The sequence below is a fragment of the Mesoplodon mirus genome, assembly GCF_964341445.2.
Source record: "Mesoplodon mirus genome assembly, chromosome: 4".
NCBI classification, from domain to species: Eukaryota; Metazoa; Chordata; class Mammalia; order Artiodactyla; family Ziphiidae; genus Mesoplodon; species Mesoplodon mirus.
This window is the reverse complement of record NC_138979.1, coordinates 56742058-56759733: the sequence shown is the minus strand read 5'-3', so window position 1 is coordinate 56759733 and position 17676 is coordinate 56742058. Positions and strand designations below refer to the sequence as shown.

General features: G+C 39.5%; 1 protein-coding gene across 5 annotated transcripts in view; it reads right to left on the bottom strand.

Moving 5' to 3' along the window:
• Positions 1-17676, bottom strand: part of ZWILCH (zwilch kinetochore protein) — a 40811-nt gene that overhangs the window by 4216 nt on the left and 18919 nt on the right. For 3 of the 5 annotated variants that reach the window (XM_082617516.1, XM_082617517.1, XM_082617518.1), the window contains exons 9-17: positions 14444-14537; positions 13883-13932; positions 12892-12997; positions 12282-12361; positions 10941-11097; positions 10400-10428; positions 6143-6279; positions 5000-5095; positions 428-549 (exon numbers count right to left, since the gene is read on the bottom strand). In XM_082617516.1, the coding sequence (XP_082473642.1) occupies positions 428-549; positions 5000-5095; positions 6143-6279; positions 10400-10428; positions 10941-11097; positions 12282-12361; positions 12892-12997; positions 13883-13932; positions 14444-14537 (871 nt within the window). Of the gene's footprint in view, positions 1-420; positions 550-4999; positions 5096-6142; positions 6280-10399; positions 10429-10940; positions 11098-12281; positions 12362-12891; positions 12998-13882; positions 13933-14443; positions 14538-17676 lie in introns of all 5 variants that reach the window. The other 2 variants (XM_082617520.1, XM_082617519.1) reach the window with 2 other exon arrangements.

The following is a 17676-nucleotide window of genomic DNA, read 5'->3' as shown; positions in this document are numbered from 1 at the left end:
GAGGTATGATTAACTGGTGGGTCAGCTAATTATACCAGGGGCAAAAAGACATTCTTTGACACACATAATCTTTGATACAATACTAGAAATCTCAACCCTTATTCCTGCCACAGAGAAGGTATTAGAGCAGAAATATCATCAGTTTTAAACGGTGCACAAAAGTGTGAAGTATGAGCTGGCATTTCCATTTTATAACCTATTTTCACACCTATGTCCCTATTGCTTGGTGTCTTTTAATAAAATTTCCTCTAGCTAGGATAATGAGAAAAAGCACTCTTTCATGCTTTTTCCCCCCCAGAATAAATAGGTTTATACCTAGAGTTCAGGAAAATTATTTAAAACTAGGCGCAAGAGCTCTAATAATAATCTCTACTAGTAAACTTAGTTTATTTTCTATTGGAATAATTTACGTGAATAGACTACAAACCATCTCTACCAGGTTTGTGAAAATTCAGATGATCTACAGGCGGGCTGTCACTCAGTTGCCAAACTGTTTTCACCTTCTTTTGACCACTGTTTATTTCCACTCTCCATTTCTGTGGCTTCTCACTAAGGAAAGAAAAAAAAGCAAAGAAAATAAACCAATCCAATTCCTTCTTTCTATAGTCACATAGTGAAGTCCTTCTGTGGTAAGCACTGAGGAAGAAGAGGTGGAGAGGTCACAATTCCCACCCTCAAGAAGCACAGTCAAAAGAGGGAGAGAAACAAGAATGTAAATGATAACAAATTGGTGCAGCCACTATGGAAAACAATATGGAGATTCCTTAAAAAATACTAAAAATATAACTACCACATGATCCAGCAATCCCACTCCTGGGCATATATACAGAAAAAACGAAAACTCTAATTCAAAAAGATACATGCACCCCAATGTTCACAGCAGCACTATTTACAATAGCCAAGACATGGAAGCAACCTAAATGTCCATCGACAGATAATGGATAAAGATGTGGTGTGCCTATATATATATATATATATATATATATACACATACATATACATACATACATATACATACATACACACATACATACACACACACCCAATGGAATACTACTCAGCTATAACAGTATGTATGTATGTATGTATCACTGATGATAGATGATACTGACATATCTCTCAGATACCCTGGGCCAGGGTTCTGGATTCCTTGACCTAGAGAATAGGATTCAGCGAGGCAGACCTTTAAGCCCATGTGACTACAGAATTTGCTGATGACATAATTTTACACAGTAACAGTAGGAAATTTTATCTCTCTTTTCAGTAGTTTAATATTGTTTCATACTATGTACATAAGTGTTCACTCACCCAGTTAAAAACACTCGGTAAACCAAATTTTTATATAGACTACCCTTGCCATATGTTGCTTTTCTCCCCCTTAAAATATACAGTTTAAATCCTTAAAAATTCATGCATAGTACTTTGACATACCTGGGGTCTGTCTGTCTGTTCTTCTCTCATCCACAAGGGATAAACAAACCTACCAGAGCTTGAATGTGATTTATTTTAGGGATCAGGGAAGGGAAAGCCCTTGGGATTTTTTTCTTTTTAAACTATTCACCAGTTAGGTAAATTAGTTCACTAAGGTAAAAAGCATTCAGAAATACAAAGATAGGAAGCTAAAGGAAATATATCACTGTGCCACTTGGGGCTCTGAAATTGGATTGGGTGAACCGAGTAAAGAAAACAACAGATGACCTAGGCTTGAGCTCCCTCATTTCTCATGCACAGTTCCTGGTCCCCCTTGTGATTCCTTTCCTAAAATAACCAAGTGCTGAAGTCATTGGGTCATTTACTTACAAGTTCACAGCTTTTAGGAAAAAAGAGGGAGTTGGGAAACACCTACTTTTGAATTAGATATAAATCTTGAAAGTTTTTTTTTTTTTTTTTTTTTTTTTTTTCCGTACGCGGGCCTCTCACTGTTGTGGCCTCTCCCGTTGCGGAGCACAGGCTCCGGATGCGCAGGCTCAGCGGCCATGGCTCACGGGCCCAGCCGCTCCGCGGCATATGGGATCCTCCCAGACCGGGGCACGAACCCGTATCCCCTGCATCGGCAGGCGGACTCTCAACCACTGCGCCACCAGGGAGACCCTTGAAAGTTTTGAACTATTGGCAGCTCTTAAATCAGATGGAACCACAAACCATAAGAATTCTCTCTTGTTGAGCAACACCAGTAAGTTAGAATAGAATAATTTAACAATTCCATAGTTTTCTCCCTTTCTTCTCCTCTTCATGAAATCAAGAGTGATGAGAAATGGCTCTTTCAAATACCTCTAAAGGTATTGTATTGTACCTCTTTCCCCTCCAAGCAGCCCTCTTTATGCATTTTTGCTCAGGCAACCAAGGACATAGAGTATTGGCAGAAACATGGAGTGCTTTTGTACAGGCCATCTGTACATAAATGTGTAATTAATTTATTTAATTTTCCCATTTGTGTCACATTAAAGCTTTGGACAGTGTTTTAAGTTCTGTTTTAAAATTATTGTATTTTATTTTTATAATCTAGTAATAAAATATTCATTCCGTGTGCAAAAAAAAAAAAGAATGAAATAATGCCATTTGCAGCAACATGGATGGACCTAGGGATTATCATACTGAGTGAATTAAGTCAGACAGAGAAAGACAAATATTATATGATATCACTTAAATGTGGAATATAAAAAATAATACAAATGAATTTATTCACAAAACAGAGTCATAGACATAGAAAACAAACTTATATGGCTACCAAAGGAAAAAGGGGTGTGGAGGGATAAATTAGGTGTATGGGATTAACAGATACACACCATTATATATAAAAGAGATAAACAACAAGGATTTACTATATAGCACAGGGAACTATATTCAATATCTTGTTAATAACCTATAATGAAAAAGAACCTGAAAAAAAATAGTATATATAACTGAATCACTTTGTTGTATACCTAAAACTAATACAATACGGTAAATCAACTATATTTCAATAAAAATTAAATAAACAGGGCTTCCCTGGTGGCGCAGTGGTTGAGAGTCCGCCTGGTGATGCAGGGGACGCGGGTTCGTACCCCGGTCCGGGAAGATCCCACATGCCATGGAGCAGCTAAGCCCGTGAGCCATGGCCGCTGAGCCTGCGCGTCCGGAGCCTGTGCTCCGCAACGGAAGAGGCCACAAAAGTGAGAGGCCCGCGTGCCGCAAAAAAAAAATAATAAAAAATAAAAATTAAATAAACAATTCAATTTTGAAAAATGTTGTAATAGAGAAATATCAGACATGGGAGGGGACAATACACGAGGGGTAATTTAACTCATATTGGGATTGTAGAGTTGGAAAAGAATCCTCAGATATTGTGGTCTTTGAGCTGAGCTTATAATGAAATTAGAAATAGGAGTTAGTTAAGCGGACAAGATCCAGGATGAAAGAAGGACACGGGCGTAGGCACTGTCAGGTAAGCGTGTGCAGTATCTGAGGAAATGCAATAATATAGGGTCGCTGACTCAAAAGGAGAGTGGGAAGGCGTGGTGGCACGTGAACCAGAAAGGCACAGCAGCTGGGCACAGAAGGTCTCACAGACCACACTGAGGTGATGGAACACAGTCCTAAAGGTAAGGGAGCCATTTAAACAGAAGGAAGTCATGATGGGATCTGAATTTTAGGAAGATCACTTTGGCGGTCACAGAGAAGGAAGTTAATGGAGGCAGATAGAGCAGCTAGGAAAAAGGATTTTACTGCATTCAGCCCAGGTATGAGATGAGCAGATATGAAATAGATGCGAAGATGTAGAGAAAGGAACAGATTCAAGAGCTTCCAAGGAGGTCAGGACTTAGAAACCATTTCAAGGAGGAAGGAAGTGACAGCAATAAGTGGAAGATAAGTCCTAGGTTTCTGTTTTGGGCATTAGGTGGAGATTATCATGGCCACTTGAGAGGTCATATGGGAGGAGGAAACGTGTTAGGAAGGGGAGTGAAGAGTTGGGATTTAGAGTCTGAACTACCTACAGGACGTTAAAGTTGAGAATTCATGTCTAACAGACACCTAGAAACATGGGTGTGAAGCTCAGGAGAAGCTGGAGATATGGGTTATGAATTATCATTAGCCCAGAGGAATTGAAGATTGGGGTGTGAACGAAATCACCCAGGGAAGACAGGAAGTAAGAAAAGAGGGCAGAGGGTAGAGTTCTGGTGGAAACTCACATATGAATGAGGCAGAATTTGAAAAGAGGACCATTCTCAGTCTTGGAGGTGGGCCAGAGAGGTAGAGTTAAAATTAAGACAGAATGTTATGCCATGAAAACAAACGAAGGGGATGGGTTCAAGAAAGCAATAGTATTAAATGCCACAGAGCCTTACAAGTGCTTACGGAAGGAGAAAGAATTAGTGGGCTAGCTAATTACACAAGGGGCCAAAAAACTCTTCTCCTGGAAAGTGTCCTCTGGATTTGCCAATTAGAAGGCCACTGGCAACTTCTGCTAAACAATTTCAGGGGAGTGATGGGGTTTGGCTAAGAGGGAACTATATAGAGGGAGGGTATAAGTGGAGTGGCTTCAGTGTGAGAGAAATTTCAAGTCTATTATATGCTGAGAGAAGAGTCAGTGGAGACCATGATTTGAGGCAACCTCAGTGTCCCGCATGGATGGCCGATCTATCATCTTAGCCTCAGCTCCATACCTCCGCAATCCCCAATCCCACAGCCATACCTCTGACTTCGCTGTCATTACCCCGATCACATTCTTCCCAACTTGTCACTTCCCTTCTGGCTGAAGTTTCTGCCCTATTCTGTGAAGAAATTACAAATTGAGAGAAAAATGAAAGTAGAGGACCGACAGTCTAAAGAGAGGAGACCACAGGTCTGGAAGAAGGAAGAGGGAGGACTCTAACAGACTATGTTCAGGGGATGGGAATCAGATGACTATGGTTTCAGAGGTGAAGCAGCTCTGGGTCATGAGGTCCCCATGGAGCAGACACTGAAATTGCCTAGAATCATGGCTGGACTTGAAGTATAATTTAATTATTAAATTGCTTACTTTTGATATAAGTCTTTTATAGCAGTTGGTCTGACTGGCAGCTGAAAAATGTGTTGCTCATCAAGAGGACTGTGTTCATAAAATTTTATGCAGGATCTAAAAAGAAAAAAAAAAAGAAAAAAAGAATTGCTTTTGGAAAAAAATGCCACTTGGAGATAAAGGCTTTCTGTTAGTCTAAAGCTCATAAAGGAAACATTAAATCCCCATCCCAACAACACTTAGGTTATTATTTTTTTGAAAGAAAATTTCATTCACTTAAAAAAAATTAATAGTGGACATATTTCTCATAAATATAAAATATATTTATGTTGAGCTCAAGTAAAGGTGTAAGTGGGGAGAAAGAGGTATCAGAAAGAGAAAAACAAAAAGGCAAAAGAGAAACAAAGATATAGTCTCCATTGTTTTCCAAGTATGGAGAATTAAACAGTTAACTCACATATACTACTGATCTTTAATGGAAAAAAAAACAAAACCCAAAAAAACCCAGTAACAATTTCAAACTTTTCCCTTTACAAGTAAGTCAAATTCTAATTTTGGAAAAGGAAATGGTACATTTTCTTCCACAGGGAAAAATAAACCCAGTTCTTCCACTGGACGGTTCACTTATTTCCAGTTTGAAGCCTCAAAAACTACATGTAAGACACCAACGATCCATGTGTAAGGATTATTCCAAACTGTTTTTAGTCAAACTGATTGACAAACTCTCTAAAATTTCAGCAACCCTATTGACAGAGGTCTGATAATAAAATTCGATTCCATTCAGTTACCATATAGATAGGTTGGCAATGATTAGCCTGACCCAAATTTATAAGGATATAAAGAAAAGAGAAGGAACTAATATTTATTAAGCACCTCAAGTGTCAACTACTTTATACACATCACACCGTTTTTATAGATGAAAAACAAGGTGCAGTGAAAGGAAACTTCCTTAGAAAGGAAGTGCTAGATCCAAGTGTCCAACCTGATTCCTCCTGAATCCAAAGCCTTTCCTTCTCATGGCAGTAACTTAGAACCTTTCTGTTACTGTGAAGACAGGGTACACAGATTCTATCCTAACTGATAGCAAAAAAAGGCAGTTATTTTGGCTGCAACTATTTCAGAAGAGAGTACATTTTTATGTAAGTAAACAACAGAAACACTTACTGTGTTAAAGAAAAGAGGAGTTCATGTTGAGGTTTAATGAAAAGCATGCAACTGACTACTATTTCAAGAATATGGTGGAGTTTTTGAACACGATGAACCTGCTCTTGTGTATCTACTGATGGAGAAATGAAATATTCCTGGAATGAAAAAAAGGACAAAGAAAATAGGGAGTCAAAGAACAAGTGGAATCTCTGGAAAGAATTAACCGTGCCTACTAAACCTCAGTGTGGATGCCTGACTAATAGGGAGGGAAAAAAGAAGACAGGAGGCAGCTAGATAGCCTTCCTCCTTTCAATACTATTCCTCAAACTAAACTCCAAGTCTTCACTGAGAATGTTCTAAGCAAACCATTATACACATTCTCTGGTAAAGGCAAATCACAGAACTGCTTCACCAAGGAGGTCCAAGTAGGTAACTAGTACCACCCATCAAACTCTCCAGATGGAAAGAATGGCAAATCCACAAGATAATTCTTAACTTCAACAAACTTGCTAGGTTGATGGGAGTACTCATGTCTAAAAATAGATAGTAAACCTGAAGTAACAAGAAATTAAGCAATTGTAGTGATAAGCTTCCACTAACATATATCACTGGTAAACTGGTATGAGGTTTTGGAAAAGAAAGTTGGCAATATTATGTCAAGCCATCATAATATGCTCAGATCTATTTCTGAGACCCAATCCTAAGGAAATAATCCATGGTAAATACAGTGGGTGGAATTCTACAATGACCCCCAAGATTCTCACCCACTGGAATACACATCTTGTATAATTCATTCTCTCTGAGCGAAGCCAGAATCTATAAATATGGTGGGTTGTTACTCCCATGATTAGGTTACTGATTGACTTTGAATTAATCAAAAGGGAGAGCATCGCCTGGTCATTACTATGACCTAGTCAGTGAGCTCTTGAAGCATTAGAGATGCTCTCCTGCTGGCTTTGAAGAAACAAACTGCCACGTTGTGGAGAAGGCCACATGGTAAGAACCCAAAAGTAACCTCTAGGACCTGAGGCCAGTACTGGACCAACAGTTAGCAAGAAAATGGGGACCTTCATCAAAAGGCCACAAGTAAATGAATTCTGCCAACAATAAGCGAGGGAACTTAAAAGTAGATCTTTCCCTCATCAAGCCTCCAGATGATACCTTGATTTCAGCCTTGTGAAACCCTGAGCAGAGGACGCAGGTAAAATGTGCCCAACTCCCAACTCCTGGAAACTGTGAGATAATCCATTTGTGTTCATTTAAGCTTCTAAATTTTGTTAGGTGGCAACTGAAAACTAATACAGTAAGGAAAAAGTTATGGTCATCTTTTAATTGAGTGGAGGTAATGGCAAGGGAGTAGGAGAGATCCATGGGTAATCCTAAATTACAGTTTAAAGGAAGCTACGCAAAATGTGATAAACTAATTTAATGCAAAATCATTTATAATTAAATCCAAAATATAGGGACATATTAATTGTCTTACACAGGTTATTCCAAAATGTGAAAATAACACAAGTAGGAAAATAGGCATGGTCCTAGGCAGAGAGTACCCCAAAGCAGCCCCACTCACCACAGGCTACAGATTACAACATTCCCCACACCTGCCACCCATATTCCCTGTGGTCCTCTGACAGCTCTGGACGTGGCCCACCCAGGTCTTTTTCACAAAGGAACAGACCCAGATTGCCCTTCCCCTTTCTCTCTACCCATGCTACAACCCCGCCTGGTCTACCTCGGTCTGTCCCCAAGACCTTGCACAGAGAAGAGGTGACATAGCCTGATGTTACTGATTACTTGGAGGCAGTACAGCCTAGTGAGGGCTTCTCAAGGTGTGGCCTGCTGTGACAGGCAGAAAACCACCCTCAAAAGATGTTCATGGGGCTTCCCTGGTGGCGCAGTTGTTGAGAGTCCGCCTGCTGATGCAGGGGACGCGGGTTCGTGCCCCAGTCCGGGAAGATCCCACATGCCGCGGAGCGGCTAGGCCCGTGAGCCATGGCCGCTGAGCCTGCGCGTCCAGAGCCTGTGCTCTGCAACGGGAGAGGCCACAGCAGTGAGAGGCCCGCGTACCGCAAAGAAAAAAAAAAAAAAGATGTTCATGTCCTAATCCCAGAACCTGTGAATATGTTACATTTATGGCAAAAGGAATTAAGGTTGCAGATGTATACGGTCATTTGACCTTAAAATTGGGAAAGTATCCTGGATTATGCAGGTGAGCCCAATCTAATCATATGAACCCTTAAAACTGGATGAGGGAGGCAGAGACACAGCATGAGAAGGACTTGACCCACTATAGCTGCCTTTGGAGATGGAAGAAGGGGGCCAGGAGCCAAGGTATGGGTTGGCCCTTGGAAGTTGGGAACAGTCCTCAGTTTATAGCCAGCAAGAAAAAGGTACCTCTGTCCTATAATTATGAGGAATTGAATTCTGCTAATAACTCAAATGAGCAGGAAATGGATCCTCCCCTACAGGCAGGCTCCAGACAGGAACACAGCCTGCCAACACCCTAATTTTAGCCTAGTGAGACCCAGACTAGACTTCCGAACTAGAGAACTACAGAGTAATACATTTGTGTGTGTTGCTTTAAGACACTAAGTGTGTGGTAATTTGTTATGGCAGCAATAGAAATCTAATATATCTGCAAACCACCTGCATCAGAATCATCTGGAGATGGAGATGGTTTGTTTAAAATGACATATTCCAGGGGGTTCCCTGGTGGCCTAGTGATTAGGATTCTGGGCTTTCAGTGCCACGGCCCGGGTTCAATCCCTGGTCAGGGAACTGAGATCCCACAAGCTGTGCAGTGTGGCCAAAAAAAAGACATATTCCAGAGCCCCTAGACCTACTGAGTCACTGGGGCCCAGGAATTAGCATTTTAACAAGGCTTCTAGGAGATTCTCAAAGTTTTAAGAACCACTGTGTCAAAAGTCTGGAGTCGGGGGCTTCCCTGGTGGCGCAGTGGTTAAGAATCCGCCTGCCAATGCAGGGGACACGGGTTCGAGCCCTGGTCCAGGAAGATCCCACATGCTGGGGAGCAACTAAGCCTGTCAGCCACAACTACTGAAGCCCACGCGCCTAGAGCCCGTGCTCTGCAACGAGAGAAGCTGCCACAATGAGAAGCCCGCGCACTGCAACGAACTGTAGCTCCTGCTCACCACAACTAGAGAAAGCCCGCACGCAGCAACAAAGACCCAATGCAGCCAAAAAAGAAAAAAAAAGTCTGGAGTCAAACCATATTTTAAAAAACAGGCATATTAAATGACTTGAGGGGAATTCATAAAAATAAGGGTACTCATATTTGAGTGCTGAGATTAAGGGTGTATTTGCATTATATTCTAATTTTCAAAATGTTATTACTTTCCTAAGTATAAAAAAATGTATCAAAAGTTTCCACTAAAAATATACACCCTTAAAAAATGTTTAAACTCTGAATAGCAAAACTTAACCTCAAAAGAATCCAGCTGAGTCTTACTTTGCATAATAGATAAAGCTAGAGTTTTCCTATCTTGGCATTTTTATAAGAGACCAGATGTCATTTGAAGATCCATTTTCTAAAAGAATCTTACAACAAATGTCAAGGGTCCTCATGGATGCTCTTTAATCTCCTTAACTTTCTAAATCAAGACACTAGGAAAATAAAAAAGTTCATAATCATGACCCTGAAATCCAGAAGCATCTTTTTTTAAAAATTTAATTTATTTTTTATACAGCAGGTTCTTATTAGTCATCCATTTTATACACATCAGTGTATACATGTCAATCTCAATCTCCCAATTCATCACACCACCACCACCCACACCGCTCTTTGTTCTCTACATCTGTGTCTCAATTTCTGCCCTGCAAACTGGTTCATCTGTACCATTTTTCTAGGTTCCACATATATCAGAAGCATCTTTTGAATCAATATGTTAAGGAACATAACAAATTCTTTGGAAGTAATCCTTCACGTGTAAAAGAAATGGGTCAAGAGAATATAAAGCAAATATTCCCTTATAAGGCCTATCAAAGAAAGGCATTCCTTAACCGTTTTAGATAAATGGGAGTTGTGGGAGTACACTGGTTTAATAAGCAGGATACAACTTTATGCAGTATCATACATTTATAAAGAATGAGAAGTGACATTGAATGGGCTACCTTTTTGTCTGTCATATTAGACAGTGTAATTGCTCATCTTAATCTATCTGTTTCCTAGAACAGAGGCTGGCACAGAATAGACACTTAATAACTGTATGCAGAATGACCGAAGAAAGAAAAACCAACTTTAGAATAAAAACTCACCAAATGATTCAAAGATGCAAGTTCTTGGCCTATCAAGAAAAAACACATATATGCAAATAAGCCTTAGGTATTATCTATTACAAATTAAGCAACTTAAGAAAAATATTTCATAGTTCATATATAAAAGAAATGCTCAAGCTAAACAGTTTCTCACAAAAAGCCAAAATTTCTGGTATATTACACCATAAATATAAATTAATACTTATTCTAAAAATGATCAAAGTTTGCCCCTAATAAAAACAACCAAGTAATGGGTATTAAAATAAAAAGCGTTTTTTATTTACTACATTAACCTCAAAGAATCTCAAAACATTTGAATTAAAGACAAACAAAAACTATAGTTATCTTTAATATAATATCTTTATCGAGCAGGAAACTAAGGCTCAAAAAATGGGAGTGCCTGTCTCACAGTGAACCAGGGGCAAAGCCAGGACTACAAACAATTAGGGACAAGTACAAAGATAAAATCTGAGAATACCTATGCAGCTTTTAATTTTTTATGATGCAGCTTTTAATTTTTTGAGCTGGGAAATGGACTTACCTATGAAAAAACAGATATAATCTTTCTTCAGTTTATCCAAACCAATTTCCAAAAGCATCTGAACTGGAACAATACCACTGAGAGAAACCGTGTCCATGGTTCCATGGTAGGACTGATGAATGAGCTTACTTAGTAAACTGTTACTCCCACTATGAAGCTAGAAATTGAGAAAAGTTTATAAAGCCACAAATACAAATATAAAAAGTCCAGTAAGCAAGAGAAACAAACTGCATTAGCTAAAAGCCAAAACTTATAAGCTTACGTTTTTCATCACCTAAAACATTTGACATTTTCTCATTACTGTCCTTCTGTTATCTCTAATTTCCAACACAATCTTCTGCATTTTCTTTTTTTTAATACTATTTTCACTTTGCACTTGTACATGGTAGCGATATACTTGTAAATATCTCACAAACACAGAAACTCGCAAGAGAAAAATTCGATGGGCAAGACTAAAATGCATAGAATCACTAATGCCAAATAGGGGTAGGGTTTGCATGCTTCCGCTCTGCAGTGTATTTCCGTTCACACCTAGGAAAGTTTCTGTCATTGTCATGAATTGGCAGTTGTGTTATTTAAAATAATTCCTATTAGATGAAGAATCTTTTTGTTTCTAGCTTTTACCCTAGATTTTTCTTCATTATAAAACCACAAATTCATTATGGAAAATCCATGAAGTACAGAAATGTATAATGCAGTTGGAGAAACTCATTTATAACCCTACCACCAGAGGTGACGATCATATTTTAGTGTATTTGTTTCTGGGTTTTTCTCTCCAAAATTTATATTTTTTATACAATAGTGTATAATCCTTTCTTTTCACTGAACACTATAAGCATTTCTCACATCATCTGTAGCAAGTATTACATGTGCCATTATGTGGCTATATCATTATTTACTTAGGCATTCCATTAACAGTGAAAATTCAGGTCATTTACAAGTTTTGCTACTGTAAATGAGGCTGTAATGATTATCATGATACATAAAATCTTGATACATATTCCTGTGTATGGCCTTAGGATGGATACATTTCGAGGATCTCAATACATTATCATAATTGCTTTTTAGAGAGTGTTCCAGTTTGTACTCTCATAAGCAGTATATGAGAACAATCATTCATAGCAACAGTAACGACAATACTAGAAGCTTACAAATACTGTGCACTTAACTATGAACTAAGTGCCAAGTGCTTCACATGGATTAAGGAACCTGTCCAAGTTTACACAGCTAGAAAGTGGCAGAGCTAGAATTCAAACTCAGGCAGTCTGCTCCAGAGCTTATGTCCTTAACCGGTTTGCTATGCTGCTGAGAAAAGGTTCTCACACACACTGCTAAACCTACCCATGGCTGTATATCACCGCGCTGTAGACTCTGGATGATCAACGTGAAACACTTCACCAAGTCTTGATAAGAAATCACACCTTGGAAAGCAAGTCAGTCTAACATTACTTTCATGGTTATTTCTGCAGATCAAATATGTCATTCATTTCAAGGATACACAAATGAAGTGGAAGACAAGTATCTGAACTTTATGGATGGGGAAGGGAGAAAGAAATTAAAGCCCCCCTCCCCCCAAAAAAAGCATTTTTAAAGAAAGAAATTAAACCCATTGCCATAAAATAACATACTTAGTAAAATATTATGGAATATCTTTTCCTAATAATTATAATTTCACTAAGGTATATGTTTTGGTTCATATAAATACAGCATAAAAACGACCTAGGTCTTATACTTCCGGCAAGAGAAAAGAACAGATTCTATGAATTGCCTTGTCTTAGGAAAATTCTTGAGTAAAATGTGCCAATGCATTATTAGAAATGAGTTTGATAAAACAGGAACCAGATGTCCACACAAGACTAGCAGTACACACTGTATTATTTTCAAAAGACTTAAAAGTAAACCTAAAAAATAACAGGAAAAATTTTATTTCACAATCCTGATGGACACCTACTACTACTCATTTTGCACCACAGCTGCTCAGCAAAATCGAGATCACCCCGTACTGTGAGAAGACACTCCATGGACCGATCAACTGCAGCAGAGTCATGTTTCACTGTCTGGAAAAGAAGTGAGTGCCAAAGAATACTCAGTTTATTTTTTAAAAAGTATAACAGTTTAAGGCCAATAAGCTTTCTAATGCTACTCTGAGAAAAGGTGGGGTCATGAACACATGCAAAGAGAGACGTGAATGCATCTTCTACAATTTCATCCACTAATGAGGAGATACAAATAAATAGACAGTGAAAAACGGGACCTCTAAAATTGTTTTTAAAATCTGATGCCTAAAAACAAGCATTCAACTTTCCTCCCATGGAAAAATATTTAATTAAATTACCTTTGTCTCCATTTTCCTATTTGTCAAATGACAACATATTAAGTGCAATTTAATAGTACCACCTGTGGCATATTAACATGCCATCTCATAACATATTAATATACTATAATAATATCACCCCACAGTATAGTAACATATTCATTTCCATTTCTCTGCAGTTAAGTGATTAATAATAAATATGTACTAGTTCTCTTTAAAAATATTCATCGGTTCTCAAGGAAAATAATCACTAGTGCTGACATTAAAGACCAACAAAAAACTTCTCTCAAAATGCTACCTTGGGGCCTCCCTGGTGGCGCAGTGGTTGAGAGTCCGCCTGCCGATGCAGGGGATACGGGTTCGTGCCCCGGTCTGGGAGGATCCCATATGCCGCGGAGCGGCTGGGCCCGTGAGCCATGGCCGCTGGGCCTGCGCGTCCGGAGCCTGTGCTCCGCAACGGGAGAGGCCACAACAGTGAGAGGCCCGCATACCGCAAAAAGAAAAAAAAAAAAAAAAAATGCTACCTTGGCTGTAGCAGATCCATTTGAGATTGTATGACGTGAAAGACAACAGTACAACCAAATTTTACAAGCTCTTTCAGTGTGCACTTCTGATAATAATCACTTACCTCTGTGGTTTTTTTCGTAGAATCACCAAATTCATCCAGCTTATTTAAGTCTAGAAAGTGGCAAAAGCTTATTAACTCTGGATTTTATTTATTTTTCTTCATTCCAAATTATTTCCATCCTACTCCTATTTTCAAATGGCAAATGAAGATAGCAGAAGTATAACCAGGTATTTTAGCAAATTACTTAGCTCTCCAGTGGAGGTTAAAATAGATACCTACTAGGTAGGGGTGTAAAGATGAACTAAGATACAATGAAAGACCCTGACACACAATGTCAAGCACATGGTAGGTGCTCAAAGGTTACAATCTCAAATATGATTGCAGTATATAAAATGTAAATTAAATAAGTATTATAATTCTTAAAATCACTGAGACCTTTACAGTTAGCAATTCAGAATGGAAGCTGCCCCTCTCACCATGACAGACCTCATAGCTTTAGATATATCCCAACCAAAAAGAATATCAAGCATAAGAAGACAGTTTACATTTAAATATAGCAAGCATAAATTCCCAATTAAGAAAAATAAACAAAAAACAAGCATGAGTTAGGAAAACAAACACCATTCAGAAATTCCTGCACAAGTTCAACAGCAGATTTTGCTTCCAGAGACTCAGGCCATTCAGTTACACCAGTCCTCAAACCATCAGCTAAAACCTGTGAGAGATTAAAAAAAAAAACAAACCCAAAAAACTTGTTAGCAAAAAACATAGTTTAATCAGTAAAATGTATTTAGTAATAACATTAGTGTGTGTGTGTATATATATATATATATATATATATATATATATATATATATACTTTTTTTTTCTTTTTACTTGGCCATACCACATGGCTTGTGGGATTTTAATTCTCTGACCAGGGATCAAACCCGGGCCCTTGGCAGTGAGAGCGTGGAGTCCTAATCACTGGACTGCCAGGGAATTCCTAGTACCTTGAATTCTTCAATGTTTAATGAGATGCCAGGAACTGTTCTAAATGTTTCATATGCAGTATGTTATTTAATCCTCACAAAAACCCTATGAGGCAGATACTACTAGCACTCCCATTTTACTGAGACTAAGAGGTTAATTAACTTGCTTAAGGTCACACAGTTAGTAACTGACAGTGCCAGGACATATATCCAGCAGTCTTATGCTAAAGATGGTATTCTGAACTCTCATTATGTGTGCATAGGTGTTATAAAGGATTCAAGACCTATGAGCCTGCCTTGAAGACACTTCTAATTTTGGTTAAGAAGGACCGATAATACAGATGAAATAACTGGGGAACAACAAATATGAGACTGAGTGGAAGTTTACATAAAAATACCATGAATGTGTATGCCTATACCTACAATATCTAAACTGAACTAAGGAAAGAGGTCGAGGGCAAGATAGGCTGGAATGGCCAGAGGAACGATGTGAAACATTAGCTCAACTCAAATGCAGGAACCATTGGCTACAGAGCAGGGGATAAGATGAAGAAGGTGGGATGATTCCGCCAAGGGTGGCGAAAACACCCAGGAAACGGCGGCAAATAAGAGTACAAGGAATAGGGATTAGACAGGAATAGTGGTGTTAAAACTTGAAAAGATTTTTTATTTCATTGGGAAGACAACAGCCATTGTTGATTTTTTGACAGGAAAATGACATGGTCAAGCAGCTAAGAATTCTCCCGTCAGAAATACTCAGGATAGAGTCTAAGGAAAAAAGAAAGTACAGTGTTTCTCAATAGGAGTGAGATCATCCTCCATCCCCAGGGAGTCTTTGGAAAAACGTGAAGATAAATTTTGGCGTCACAGTTACTGTGTGTACAGGAGCACTTTGAGCATTTAGTTTGGTGGGGGCCAAGGATGCTACACAGCTTGCAATGTGTACAATGGTCCCAAACCACAAAGAATGATCCTGCCCAAGATGCCCAGAGTGTGTGTCCCTGTTGAGAACAATGAAGGATCATTAGAGTGGTCCAGAAGGGAGGTAATAAGGGCTTTAACTAAGATGGGCACAGTGATATACCTCAAAGCGAAAAAAACAAAAACCAAACAGTACATTCGAGAGAAAGAGAGAGACAGACAGACAGAAATATGTAAGGAATAGAAGAAAAGAAAAAAAATCCTACTTATTTGTAAAAATACAGGGGACTGAACTTGGAGAGATGATGGCCACGTGCACATCTAAGAGTCTGTGAATTTCTAAGGAAGATTATAACATGGACTTCCAAGTCAGACAGACAGACATGTATTCGAATGAGTTTTAAACCAGCTCTTCCACTTACCAGTTGCTGACACCTCAGGCAAAATAACCGAACCATCTAGCACCACATGCTGGGCACACAGTAGAGTGGCAGCTTCTAGCTGTGGCAGTAACTAGAGATAGTTCTTACTAAAGTAAAAGACAGGGTTTCTAGCCTGTGAAACTGAAGGAATGATGAAATCACAGAAATAAATGGGGGGGTTTATTAAGAGGATCTACTCTGGAGATTTCAAGTTTCATTTTGGACATACTGAATTGGAGGGAAGAGCCCTCTACTCAAGTGGGAACTAATTCGATGGAAGTGGGAAAGATCACAAGTGGTAGCAGCTTAAAGGTGGGAGTCTGGAGTTCCCTCGTAAAGGCGTTAGTCAAATCAATAAATGGATAAGCCCTCTGCCGGGTGGAGAAAGTGGGGCAGAGACAGGAAGGTAGAAGTATGACGGAAGCCCACAGGAAGGGTCCTGAAAGAGGAGCTCTCAAGAAAGAAGAAAGGTGAGAAAGGTAGAAAAAGTACCAAGTTTTTACAAATGGGGAAATAATGAGAGGAGGTAAAAGTATGAAAAACACCTGGTACTGTGCTAGAAGCTGAAGGCACAATGGGGTACTTGGCACTCAAACCTAGTAGGGGAGACAGAGAAGTAAACAAGTTACTGTTTGATAAACCGTCTGACAAGGGGGGTGCGTAAGGTTCTACGGCAGCACGAAGCACAGGCAGCATAAGCTATTCTGGGGGATCAGGGCAATCATCTGAGGTGAAGATGTCACAGACAGCTAACCCAGCAAAGAGGTGGAAGAAGGGCACACTAGGCAGAACCTCACACACACACACACACCAGAAAGTGACAGTGTGATGGGACTGGAGCTGCTACAAGCAGGGAGCTCAGTATGGCAAAGTAGGGAGTGAGATTAAGCTAAAGAAATAAGTAGGAGCCAATAAGAACATGAAAAGATGCTCAATGTTATTAGCCATCATGGAAATGCAAATCAAAACCATAATGAGGGACTTCCCTGGCAGTCCAGTAGTTAAAACTCCATGCTTCTACTGCAGGGGGCACCAGTTCAATCCCTAGTTGGGGAACTAAGATCCCACATGCCTAGCGGCACGGCCCCCAAAAAAAACAAAACAAAAAAAACCCCATAAACAAACCATAATGAGATACCACTTCACCCCCTCTAGGATGGCTGTAACAACAATAAAAAAGACAGTATCAAGCATTGGCAAAGATATAGAGAAAATGGAACCCTCATACACTGCTGGTGGGAATGTAAAATGATTCAGCCACTTTGGAAAAGATACAGTTTGGCAGTTCCTCAAAAAGTTAAACATAGGGGCTTCCCGGGTGGTGCAGTGGTTGAGAGTCCGCCTGCCGATGCAGGGGACACGGGTTCGTGCCCCGGTCCGGGAAGATCCCACATGCCGCAGAGTGGCTGGGCCCGTGAGCCATGGCTGCTGAGCCTGCGCGTCTGGAGCCTGTGCTCCGCAACGGGAGAGGCCATGACAGTGAGAGGCCTGCGTACCACAAAAAAAAAAAAAAAAAAAAAAAAGTGAAACATAGAGTTAC